This window comes from Chenopodium album, chromosome 5, assembly GCF_948465745.1.
Source record: "Chenopodium album chromosome 5, dcCheAlbu1.1, whole genome shotgun sequence".
In the NCBI taxonomy this organism is placed as follows: domain Eukaryota; kingdom Viridiplantae; phylum Streptophyta; class Magnoliopsida; order Caryophyllales; family Amaranthaceae; genus Chenopodium; species Chenopodium album.
In genome coordinates, this window is record NC_137838.1 from 70,184,501 (window position 1) to 70,197,848 (window position 13,348).

At 35.0% G+C, this 13,348-nt stretch overlaps 3 protein-coding genes across 3 annotated transcripts; 1 reads left to right on the top strand and 2 right to left on the bottom strand.

Annotated features, from left to right (window-relative positions):
- The first annotated feature begins 315 nt into the window (after nt 1-315).
- On the top strand, nt 316-1,431 carry LOC145633082 (uncharacterized). The gene has a single exon (XM_081685377.1). The coding sequence runs from the start codon at nt 316-318 to the stop codon at nt 1,315-1,317; it is 1,002 nt and encodes a 333-aa protein (XP_081541503.1). The 3' UTR covers nt 1,318-1,431.
- Nucleotides 1,432-5,640: 4,209 nt separating this feature from the next.
- On the bottom strand, nt 5,641-8,689 carry LOC145630950 (leucine-rich repeat protein FLOR 1-like). The gene is made up of 2 exons (XM_081683072.1): nt 8,155-8,689; nt 5,641-6,286 (listed from the first exon to the last, which is right to left on the bottom strand). The coding sequence occupies exons 1-2, from the start codon at nt 8,676-8,678 to the stop codon at nt 5,821-5,823; spliced, it is 990 nt and encodes a 329-aa protein (XP_081539198.1). The 5' UTR covers nt 8,679-8,689; the 3' UTR covers nt 5,641-5,820.
- A 2,924-nt stretch (nt 8,690-11,613) lies between these two features.
- Nucleotides 11,614-13,009, bottom strand: LOC145630951 (polygalacturonase inhibitor 1-like). Its single transcript, XM_081683073.1, has one exon. It carries the CDS (start codon nt 12,899-12,901, stop codon nt 11,888-11,890), a length of 1,014 nt encoding a protein of 337 aa, XP_081539199.1. The 5' UTR covers nt 12,902-13,009; the 3' UTR covers nt 11,614-11,887.
- Between the last annotated feature and the right edge of the window lie 339 nt (nt 13,010-13,348).

Sequence of the window (13,348 nt, forward strand, 5' to 3'; positions counted from 1 at the left end):
ACATGACACTTCATGCATGCAGTTTTAAATCTACGCTCCTAGTAAGAGTAATATACAAAGCATACTTATTTTATCCGATAATAATCTTAAATCCAGATGGAAACTACATGCGAAGTTGAGAGAACACCAATTTGACCAAGAAAAAGCCATATCCTTATTTATTTATGTTGATTGACTAATTCTTCAATTACATTTCAGTCAAAGTACGTAAACCCAAAGTACGCTATGAATGCCTATAAATTACACAATAAAAATTCATTATACACCAACTCAAAAAAATAACCTTACTTTGACATTCATACAAAACAACACAAAATGAAATCTCAATTGAATATCTCTCTCTTTCTATTGTCTCTTCTCATCACCACCTCTTTGTTCACTCTTTCTCTAGCAGCGGAACTCTGCCACCCAAATGACAAAAATGCCCTTCTAGAAATTAAAGCCCAATTAGGCCCAAACACCACTTTTTTCTCCTCATGGCAGCCCAACACTGATTGTTGTAAGACTTGGTACAACGTTGGGTGTGATAACCAAACTAATCGGGTTAACTACCTAACCATCGGTCAGAACAATGAGCTCATCGGGCAGATTCCTCCAATTATCGGTCAGCTGACTGGTCTTGAGGTCCTTTACTTAAATGATATGCCTGGTTTAACTGGGCCTATTCCATCATCTATTTCAAATCTTGTTAACCTTCAAGACCTCGAGTTTTTCCGAAATAACTTAACCGGTTCAATCCCACAATCTCTATACCGGCTTAAAAAATTAAATATCCTTGACTTATCAGAGAACAAATTCAATGGTCTAATCCCTGCCTCTCTATCTCGTATCCCCAATCTCCAAAAACTCACCCTACAAAAAAACCAGCTCTCCGGTTCAATCCCCGAGAGCTTCAGTTCATTTAAAAACCTAGCCATACAAGTCAGCGATAATAACCTCTCCGGCCCAATCCCAAAATCATTAAGCCAAGCCGGATTTAGCTGGCTAGACCTTTCGAACAACCGGTTCACGGGGGATGCTTCATTTTTATTTAGAAATCCAAAACTAATTTTAATATACTTGAAAAACAATGCATTCTCATTTGACTTATCTAACGTGGTATTTAGCTCAAGGTTACAAGGTCTTGATGTTAGCCATAACATGATATATGGTTCACTACCAAGACAACTTTCTCAGTTACCCTTACAAGTTTTTAATGTGAGCTCCAACCAGCTTTGTGGACCGGTTCCAACCGGAAAATGGTTGACCCGGTTTGGGGTTGATTCTTTTGGAAATAACAAGTGCCTTTGTGGCGGTCCGCTCCCGGCTTGCAAGTGAACCGGTTTAGGAAGATAAACTTATTAATTTTGATATATGTAAATTTATTTAATTTGGTGAATTTCGTCTTTCATATAATTCAATAATGGCGGCTCCTGTGCTTTATTTGTATATTATCGTGTTCCATTGATTTAATTTGTAGATTTATATGGTTGAAAATTTCAATATATTATGATGAATATAACTATATTCGTCTCAATCTACTACTTGTTCTAGATTTACTTTTATATTTTCCACTACTTGCCTTAATATATACAAGTACTCAAGTACTTCATACTTAAGTTTCGCATGGTCTAAAGTGTATAATAACATTGAACGTTTATTATCTTTATTTACACATTTTACATAAATTATACTCGTATAAACCTTTGATATGTTAACAACAGAAATTATCAATGTTGGTAAAATACCTGTTGATTCCAATAACAAAATAGAGAAGATGAAAGGGAAAATACTTGATTGAAGATCTCAAACTCACAGTCGCGCCGTGGAACAAAATCCACTGCCTTAGAAGCGAAATACGCCACCACCGGTACAAGTTTCCTAGTGACGCACGACCCCCCAAGGTTAACGCAACTCTCTTCGTAATCCGTGCACCCGAACTCGAAGAGTGGAATTGCTCAAGAACTGTTCAGATCTCAAAAGGTAGGTTTGTGTTTTCGGCTAAAAAGTGAATAATCACATGAAAAATCAAGACTCGTATTTATATGAGTCCCGGAAAAGGAAACACGCAAAGCAAACCGACCTAGGAAAAAGGCGGGCCCGATCGGGCGAGTTGCCGCCCGATCGGGAGCGAGATTAAGTTTCTCCAGACCTAGTGTCGCGCCCGGTCGGGCGATCTGAAATCCCCATTCTGGGCGAGCCATCGGGCGAAGCTGCTGATGAGTCTATTATATACTTCCTCCGTTTCTTTTTACTTGCAACACAGCCTTGTGGCACGTGTTTTGAGGTCGGGTTTATGTAATGTAAACGGATAAATTATTCATTATAATTTTTACAAATGATACTTAACCCTATTCTAATCTTCGTGTAAAAATTATATTGATAAAATCGCTCGTTTATCCTCACTAATCATCTCCTAAAACTGCGTGCCTAAAAGGTGTGTTGCAAGTAAAAGAAAACGGAGGAAGTATATATTTTTATTCCCCGTCTCACGGTCATATTTATGCTTATTTGAGCTCTACGGAGCTATTTTTATTACTAATATATGTTTTCTAGTGTTTTTGTAGAGTTGGTATATTTTTGTAGGAATTTGCAAATTTATGACAATTTCCGAGATTATTAGCCACTACAAAGATATTAGAGTTGAATCGTGTTTTATGACCGTATATTTAAAGCCCAAGACCGAGTTAAAGAAACTTAGTTCGGTGATTAAGGGCTCGATTAAGTGGAAAAGGTCCATATTTGCAACAATAAATACGGATCAACAAGTGAAGGAATTTGGACTTAGAAACTCTAAGGCCCAAGTGCAAGAGTTGCTTAATCAGGCGGCTATGAGGCTTTCTAATTGCTATTGGGCCTGCGAACTCCTTGGGCTACTTCGTTGGTTTGCTCCAAATTCCCACATCATTGATTTTGAGTGGGAATTAGAAGAAGTTAACTTGGATTAAAAATCCTATTTCTTTTCTTATTTAAGGAGGTAGGAATAGTACGTGGAGGGGGGTGTGCTGGAGTTTAGTTTTAGTTTGTTTAGCTTTTCCTCAATTAGTTTTTAGATTAGTTTAGTTTTAGTTTTAGTTTCTTTTCTTTTTTCTCTCTCTAATTTTTCTTTCTCTCTCCTCTTAATTAAATTCTTAGTATGACCTTTTTTCTTAGACTTTCTCTCTCTACTTAGTATTTTTCTCTCTCTTAAATTCTCTCTAAACTCTTGTTCTTAATACTTCCTTTAATTCCATATTTACTTTGGTACAATTTCTTCCCTTTTTAATTTCAGCTATTTTAATTGTTTTCTTGTTTATGCTTTTAATTATTTATTTGATTGGTTTAGTTATGATGATTAGTGAGTAGTTTAATTCTAGGGTTTTTGGGGATCCATAATTAATGTGAAGGGATAATTTGTTATTATTGATTATTGATATTGCATGATAATTTCCTATTGAATTGTTTTAATTCTTTGCAATTAGATTATGAATCGAGCAGATGTAATTTGATTGTGAATGTTTAGCAATATTGAATTGATGAATCGAGCAGATGTTGATTTAATATTAAAGACTATTTTTAATAGGAACTTAGGTCTAGTAAATTGCGAGAGCCTGTTAGATCTATGCTGATTAATAAATTGCGAGAGCCTGTTAATCATGTTATCTGTGCATTGTTAATTAGTAATTAATTCGTTCTATCCCGGAATATTAATTATTGGTGAACCTGTGACCCTAGGTTCCCTTATTATTGATTGTTTTCTCCCTAAACTTATTCTTCATAGTATAGAATTCATACTTAAAAATATTGGTTACTTAGATAATTTAGAGTATAATAATTAATTAGAATTAAAAAGACCTGTTTCCCTGTGGAGTTCGACCCTACTTGCCTATCTACCTTAGTTAGTGATTTAGGTAATTATTTTTTATTAGGGGATACGACTTTACCCTGTCAGCCGCCCGATCGGGCTCGTCAAAAAATTGAGTCCGCCGCCCGGTCGGGCGCGAGAGTTCTCGTAGAAAAACTCTTGTCCGTCGCCCGGTCGGGCGAAGCCCGCCCGATCGGGCGCAAGAGTTCCCTATTTTTCCTTGACCACCTCCACCCGATCGGGCGCGAGTCATCCGTTTGCATTACTATTTCCAACAATCAAGCATCCAACTAGAATTCATATGACATTGTTTTCCTTTAATCCAAATCCATACGTATGTAGTAATTACTAAACACAATCAAAGTTTTAAATTTCATCTTCATGAAACATAGGTTATACTTCCCAGTTCCCCTTGATATGTTATAAACTATCTTGTTTAAATTATTTCAATGTAGCTTTTATTAATATTCACTTTTTTTTATAATTTTATAATGTTGATAATTTGAGCTATTTATTAATCGCTAAAATTGTGTGTTGATAAAGATGATTAACAAAAGGTGTCAACTAACAAAGAATAGAAGAAGTATATAAGTGGGGTTTGTTATAAAAAAAAAAGAGAAAATTCATGAATAATTTATTTAAAAGTAAGTGATGTAATAGAGAAACTAATAATTAAAAAGTAAAAAAGGGATATTGAGGCAATATATAGAAGGTGTTTATAAAAGTGTTGCACTTAAAAAAACAATAGAGGAAGTATATTGATAATGTAAAATTACAAAACAAAAAGGAAAATTGACAGAAATAATCCCAATTTTGCTCGATTCGCTCAAAATAATCTCTACTTTTGATTATTTATTAATAATCCAAACTTTTATATGAATTTGCTTCTAATGGTCCCAACCGGTTATAAAACTTGTTATAACAAGTCAACTGACATGTATCAAGATGTGATTGGTAAAAAAAATAAATTAAAAATTTAGAAAAACAATTTAAAAAACTGTAAAAGAATATTTAAAAAATAAAACGACCTCCACCGTACCAGCCCAGCCAAGCCACCGCTGCCACCAACGCCTCTCGTCTGTCGGCACCTGACCCACACCCCGGCTGGAGGATCTCGCCGGCGCAAATAACCCCTCCCCTGTTGGTGAAGCTTGACCACCTTTCCCCTTCCCACGAACAACCCCTACTCCCCAAATTTCCCCACCCCAACGTACGCACGTTGCCCTCCTCCCATTTCCCCCTCCTCGACCCTCTGCGGCATAAACGCCCCTTCCTCCCCGAAACGATCGTTGTCCCCTATTTGTCGGCCCCCTAAACCTTTAATCAGACTCAAAACTACCCTAAAAATACAGCATGAAGCCTATGTTAAACAACCAAGAAAAACCAAACTGGATGGGGAGAGGAGTGAGGTAAGATTCGCTGGCGAGGGAGGGGGAAATGAGCTAGTGTGATGGGCGCCGAGTCGCCGACTAGCCAAGGTGCTCAGCAAGGCGTCGGCCGTCGGCTGTGGGGCCAAGCTGGGCTAGGGGCGGCGGTTGTTGCGTTGGTGATTTTTTAAAAATTAATTAATTAAACAATTAAATCAATAATTTAAATTTAATGTAAAATTAAACTTGTTTTTAGTTTTTTACTAATCATGCTATGACACGTGTACATAAAACATATTTTTTAAAAAAATTACCTATTCATCAGGTTATTCACTAGCGACCATTGAAAGCAAATTCATATCAAAGTTCGGATTATTAAAAAAATAATCAAAAGATGGGATTATTTTGGACGAATCAAACAAAGTTGGAATTATTCCTATCAATTTTTCCAAACAAAAATACAAATATACAATAAAAGATTCAAAGGGTTTGTACCAAAAAAAAAAGTGCCCATCTAATAAAAATTGGGCCTTTCTTGAGGCCCAAGACCTTATTTAAGGGCAAACCCAAATATATTAAAACACAAAGACAACTCGTTCACCCAAATTACTAACCCAATCATCTATAGAATTATTTACAAGGGGGTAAAGGAGCACCACATAAACATTTGTTGTGGGCAAAGAGGGAAGGGCTAAACGTCTTTAAACGTCGTCCTGTTGGGATCTTGCCACAAAGTTTGTTATAGCTCACATCAATCGACTGCAACGGAAGTTGGCCGAGTCGTTTCGGAAGTGATCCATATATCATGTTATGAGCAATGTCAAGACTTCTTAGACCTTGGGGCAAGTCCACGTTGCTAAAATCAAACTTAAACTTGTTATTCCTTAGTGATACGTCGGTGAGTACTGACTTATCGCTCCCAAACAAGAAAGATGCATCGCCTGAGAGTTGATTATTTGATACGCTTAGTTTTGAGAGCTTTGCCTGACCTAATGACTTCGGAATTGGACCAGATAATTGGTTATTGTATAGTAGGAGACTTAGATTGGTGTTGAATGATCCAAAGCTTGCTGGAATTGAGCCGGTTAGCTTGTTCCTGATAATAGTTAAAGTAATAATATATGTAAACAATATAATACAGTATATACCTCATAAGATAAAAATTTATTTGTGTTAAAGTTAGTGCTTCAAAGTTAGTTAATTAGATATTTAGTTTTAATATTGTTTTTACTTAGTCAAACTAGTAAGTTAGTAGTGATAGTAGTGGGCTAGAATTATGGGCACTATCAAGTATCAACAACAACAACCCACGTAATTAGGCTTGCATGCTAATTATTTGCTTTTGGTTTATTTTGACAGTTATTTTGTAGCCTATATAAGGCATGATTTGTTATTAGTTTATTGGAATGAGAATAGCATTAGCTTAATTCAACGTTCCTATTCTAGTTTTGCTTTCTTTTTTCCAACAATTTGAACTTATTTTATCCAGACTATTAAAGCTGAAATAAGTGAAAATAACGTGATTAGGTGAATTAAACAGTACATTAGTTACGATTGTGCTAGCTAGGGGATTATGGACAGACATGATGATTAATAATGTGACAATGGTGGCTTGGCGGGTGTCTAGAAGCGTACAGTTGGGACTTGAGATAGGATTAGGATGGTGGGTAAGTGGGGTTGACTGTTGAACGTAGAACGTTGATGTGCACACATGGTACAGTCGATAAACAAGTTATATTATTGCACTCTCATGATATTATTTATGTCAAGATTTAGTTTATAAATGAGGCAAAACTCCAAATAATTATGGTATACCCAATATATGTGGACATACTCTTAACTTTGACAGGCAAACCTTGATCTCATAAAATTCACGCTTACACGGCTACACTAATATCATGCATTGATGTCTAGTCAAGCGTGATGGTTTGGGGGGTAACATCAGACAATAATTGGCTAGTATAGATAATACTAATCTGTTCATATATATTATATATTTTGGTTTTGATGCTTATTACAACACAATTGAGTTTAATATAAAAACTATTTTAATTTCTATGAAATCTTTGGTATTAAAAGATCAGCACATTTTGCGTGCGACACGCTATGTGGTCGCTTGAAAAAGAATATTATAACCCCTATAACAGTGAATGAGTAACTCCTATAACACCGATGAATTAACCCATGTAACACTGATCGAGTAACCCATATAACACTAATGAAGTAATCCCTGATGGCCGGTCACACACCACGTACATAAGAATTTGTGTTTAAAACCTAGTTAAATTATTTGTACAAAGTTGTATAATTGTAAGCTTAGCTTAGGCAAAGTGACTCTTGGCAGTGTGAGTTTTTTGCATGAGCACTTCGATTTTTTCTAAAACATTTAATACTCAACCTCACTAGCCTAAGGAACTGAAGCGGTGGAACGAATTCTTCTTGCAACTTGATAGATTTTACTAGTTATGGACTTGTCACACCCACTAAAAGTTGGCACTAATTCTACCAACTTGACAAGTTTTACTAGTTATGGACTTGTCACATAGATTAAAGAATATCTTCTACATTTCCTCAAAATTTACACAATACTCGTAATGATTTTATTTTTTTCCGAGGAGCTCTAGTACATATATGATGGTATAAACGAGCTAAGATATATTGTGAGATATCTTTTGTAAATTTGCTAACAGAGCTTTTGAATTGAAAAGCACAAATAATGATCAAAATTTAAAGCACTAATATTGTATTTTATGAATCAAATGTTGTACGTATATTTAAGCATAAATTGCATATAAAATCACAAATGTGGATATCAAAATTCAATAAGTGTGACATGTACTCATTTATTACCTAGGCAAATTCGTTACTCTAGTTTTATGATACTTTTTTAAAGTAATAATAAATTTAATAATCTAACAAAAGTGTAATCTCAAATAATGCAATATTATTAATAGTCAAACGTACCCAAAGAGGTGGAGATATACGAGATTTGAAAGGCGGGACAAATCCGGAGGAATAGAGCCAGAAAACTTGTTAGACGTAATAAAAAGTTGCTCAAGTTTCTTTAGCCTTCCTAATTCTTTAGGAATTGGTCCGGACATACTATTATTGGTTATATCCAAGATTAGCAACTTTGTAAGTTTACCAATAGTGCTAGGAATTGGCCCCGTTAAGTTCGGGAGATTCCAAAATCGTAACGCTTGTAGGTAACGTAGGTCACCGATGGCGGGCGAGAGCTGCCCGACTACATCGTCTGCGTCGTTTACGACGAGGATGACCACTCGGCCATCCTCGTCGCACCCGACGTTAGACCAGTAGCAACACTCCGTGTTTGGAACCCAGTTGGAGAAGGTGGAAGCGTTGTTAACAAAGTGCGATTTTATTTGCAGAAGGGCATTTCTGTCATTTGGGTGGCATGCAAATTTGCCTTCTGAGAAATTATTAACGAAATAAAAGAAAAAACTCACGAGTAGCACAAATGATGACATTTTTATTTTAGTGTTTTTTGTGGCTTACACTAGGAATCTAGGATCTATATGTGTGGTTATTTATACAATTATCGGTTGACATATAGCACTAATAATAATTGAAAGCATATTATATTAATCGTATGTACTGTTAGCAAGTTCTTTATTATTAAAGACTGTTAATCTGCATACCCCTAAAACACTTTTATAGGGTAATTTGGCTTGTTTACATTATACTGATGATGTTTGTCCAAATCAAGCAACTTTATTATGTATACTTGGATGACATGAAACTACTTTCAATTTCACCGTGATTGGATTAAGCCAATTAAAAATAAAACTATTTATTTAATGAAAATGAAAAGTACTGCAAAGTAATTTAGACCCTTTTAAAAATGCATATATTTAGTTATAATTAGTTTTAATGATGCTTGTTAAAGTACGAAGGAGGATGTCTACACCAATAATTATTCTATGCCAAAAGCTAATGAGCGCCCCGGGGCGTTAGATAAGAGAATTAAAGTGCAAATATTAGAGTAAAATTAACATTAATTACACCGAACGACGCGTGATTTTGTCATGAATTCCTAACTTAATACCATTTCAACCAATATAATTTATCCTTATCTAACGCCCCGGGACGCTTGTTAGCAAGATCGTTATTCTATTTATGAGTGACAATAATAATTGTCCATAGATACTTTTAGAACGAACTCATGTAAGTATAATATTGTATCAACATAAGATCTTTAAAGTAACAATAGACTTGATATTTTTAGAGCTTTGTGTTTGTTCAATTATTATACCAATTTGATGTTTAAAAATATTAATAAACACTTATTATTATCATCTATGATTAAAATTATTATATATTCAGACAACTCCATACTAATCTATCAGCTTTGTAGTACACAAGATCAAAATTAAATATAAATTTAAAATACATAGATAATTATCCTATTCAATTATTCCTAGTCAATTCAACAAACACACGCGGTGGTCCGGCATGGCGGCATCAATAAAAGTGTGTAAGTGTTGTCTAATACGTACTCGTATCACCTTGGTCCACTGATGATGATATAATGACGGCAAAGAAATGGATAAGGTTTAAGATTGCAAATTGATTAAATTGCACTACGAGTATTTTCTTTTAGTTTCGTACAAGTATTTCTCCTTTAATAACTAAGACTAGTATAAAACGTACTAGAATTCCAACCTTTTTAAGTGAAAAACTCTTATAAAAGTTTTTAGTTCACCTTAAATAAGTAATATTATTTTAAAGGAAATTTTGTCTAGAACTACCCTAAAAATAGGGTCATTTGTAAACAACTACCCGTTTTTTTTTTATTTGTCAAGAACAACCCAGAAATTAAGAAAAGTTTGGATATTACTATCCATTAACGTTTTCCGTCCAAAAAAACATTAATGGGTCCACTTTTTCACTTTTTCCACTTAATTAACTCCCCTAATTACCTTATCTCTCTTCCCTAATTACCTTCTCCCTCTTCCCTAATTAACTTCCCCTAATTACCTTCCCCCTCTTCCCTAATTAACTTCCCCTAAACCCTAGAAATTAAAACCCCCAAATTTAGACATTCTATCAATTACAATGGCCAATTAGACATCCTACCAACAGCAATGGCCAATTAGTAATTAAAGTGCAATTGAATTCAATCTCAAAGTCAAAATAAGTGAAACCTAGAACTCAATTAAACCCCTAAATCCTAGAAATCAAAACCTGGCCCCAAATTTATTTGAACCCATAAACCCTAATCCGAATCCCTAATTTACACCCTAATTATGTTAATTGCGTTCAATTAAAATTTGTATACAAATACAATAAATAATGAATTAAAAGGAAAGTGTGAAACATTACTTGAATAATTGAGAATTTGTGTTCAATTGATTGAGTATAATCTTTTGGATTATTGAGTGAGAATGGAGAGGAAGTTAATTAGGGAGAAGAGAAAATGTAATTAAGGGAGTTAATTTAGTGGGAAAAGTGAAAAAGTGCCCAATAACATCTTAATTGGACGGAAAACGTTAATGGGTAGTGTTACCCAAACGGTTTGTAACTTGTGGGTAGTTCTAAACAAATAAAAAATATTGGGTAGTTGTTCACAAATGACCCTATCTTTAGGGTAGTTCTAGACAAAATTTCCTATTTTAAAATAAGTTAAGTTTAGTCATAATCAATTAAAATAAGTTTATTGTTTTCGGCATGTATTTTTCCTCTATTTCGTTAACACATCTCTTTAGTTACCTTTGTTATTGTACAAATTCAATCATTAATAACTTTCATTACCAATAAGCAAAAATTATAAAAACATGATAATTTGAAAATGTTTACCTTGATGTATTTAATAATATGTATCAATACGTGTCAACTAAAAAATGATGGAGGTAGTAATAAAACATCATGTTGAGCCCAGTAACAACCGACGTGTGGACATTCTCTTGTCCCACACTAAAAGACTAAAGGGGGAGTGAAGTGATAATGAAATCCCACATTAAAAGAATTCAAGAGTTACCGCCACTATATAAGGCTAAGGGGCTACTCCCCTCATTGCCATATGATTTTGAGGTGGAACTTTCTTGGTCTTGTAAAGTGGTGGACTTACACTCTCCCGTGACGGATGTGGCTCAGACCCTTAACAAGTTGACACTTAGTATAATTAAGTTTTAATTAGTAATAACAATTTGAATTTAAGTAAACTGATTTAATTAATTTCAGTAAATATTATTTATTTTGAATAAAAATAATTTAACTTCAACCGTACAAAAATAATTTAAAGATATGTTTCGATATGAAAGAAAGAGAATATTGCCTAAGAGGTACGTGAAGCTTCAAGCTTGTTTGGATTTTGTAGTAACGGATTTTAAGGTGAATTAGATCTATATAATGATCATAAATTCATAATAACCAAACTCCAACTTTCAATATGTTTTTCATCAAGATTGAATAGAGTACTTTACTTATTTCAAAGGATGAAAGATGTACATAATTTTATATAGAGTACGGACTAGGGAGTATGTAACAACATGTAGCACGACAAAGTTGTTAAGAAATGAACAACAAATTCTAAATTCAGCCTCTAAACTAAAATTATATAGCCATTGGACTAGGTATAGCTCGATTATTCGAGACATTTACTCATTCCATTACAATAATAACAGTACAATGTAATTCAAACCAACAATATGACAACTAAATTTAAAATTCCGGGGTTTTACTTGCAAGGAGGCAAGGGAGAGCCGCACAAACACTTGTTATGAGCATATGAGTACTCGTCAAACTGTTGCAACTGGCCTCCGGTTGGAATGTTATCACACAAGCGATTGTAACTCACATTAAACAACCGCAACATTGGCAACTTTCCTAATGCAGGTGGAAGACTTCCATATATTTGATTATGACTCATTAAAAGGTTACCCAAGCTCTTAGGAAACCTTACTTTTGTAAAATCAAAAGAAAACTTATTCCTCGAAATATCAATCCATTGTAATCCCTCCTTGTTCTTCCCAAAAATCACTGAAGCATCACCCGTAAACATGTTTCTCGAAAGATCTATACCCATGAAGCTAATCGCTCCTAGAGATCTCGGGATTGGTCCCGAAAGTTGGTTCTTGGCTAAATTAAGGTAAAAGTTTGGGATATTCTTAAACTCCCCGAAGCTCTCGGGGATGGGTCCTTGGAGTTGGTTACGCTCTAAAACGAGTTGGTCGAGTTTGTGTAGGGATGATAACGAAGGTGGGATTGGACCGGTGAGTTTGTTAACGGAGAGGTTGATCCAGGTTAACTTAGGAAGTTGACTAAAAAAGTCAGGGATTGGACCGGTGAGGTTGTTGTGGCTAAGCCATAAGTAAGTTAGGTTTTTAAGCTTAGAAATCGCGTGTGGGATTGGACCGATTACCTTAGGGAGTCTATCTAATCCGAGGATCTCAAGGTGAGGGAGGTCACCCACCGCATCAGGGATAGGACCCGAAACCGTATTGTAGATGTCATTCTCGACGATAAGGGAGTAGACGCGGTGAGTGACTCTGTCACATTTGACCATGTACCAGTGACAACAGTCTGTGTCGTTAGTCCATGAGGCGAAAATGTAGGCATTGTTGAAGGCTTTTTTGATCTTAAAGAGGGTTTTCTTGTCGTCAGGGTGACATTTTTCGGCTGATATTGTGGAGGAGAGGAGGAGGAGGATAGTAATGGAGATGAGCGACATTTGATTGCGGCTACTAGGCATATTTGTTAGCTTGGATTTTTTTTTTTTTTTTTTGGAGAAGAAAGCTAAGCGAGATGGTGTTTGGCTAGAAAGCTTAATTATGGGGGTTTTATAGAGTTTATGTTTAATTTAAAATAACAGTTGTATTTTATGAAATTATTTGAGCTCTAGTGTCACATTGCCGGGGGAAATGGGTAGTACAGGAGTAGTAAAATTAGGTGGCTGTGATGTTGAGACTTGAGAGTCGTCTTGCATTGCATTGATGTGTTGATGGGTACATGGCGGGAAGGGCACTACACAATAAGGGCAATAGCAATCAAACGGGGTTTGTTTACTTGTCATATTATCATCATACAAACCTTTCACTCAACAAATCAATAATAATCAACAATAGATAAACAAAATCAATAGAAAAACATGTTCAATTATTCCATATAAAAAAGGAAAATGTTATACATAGCCCTTAGG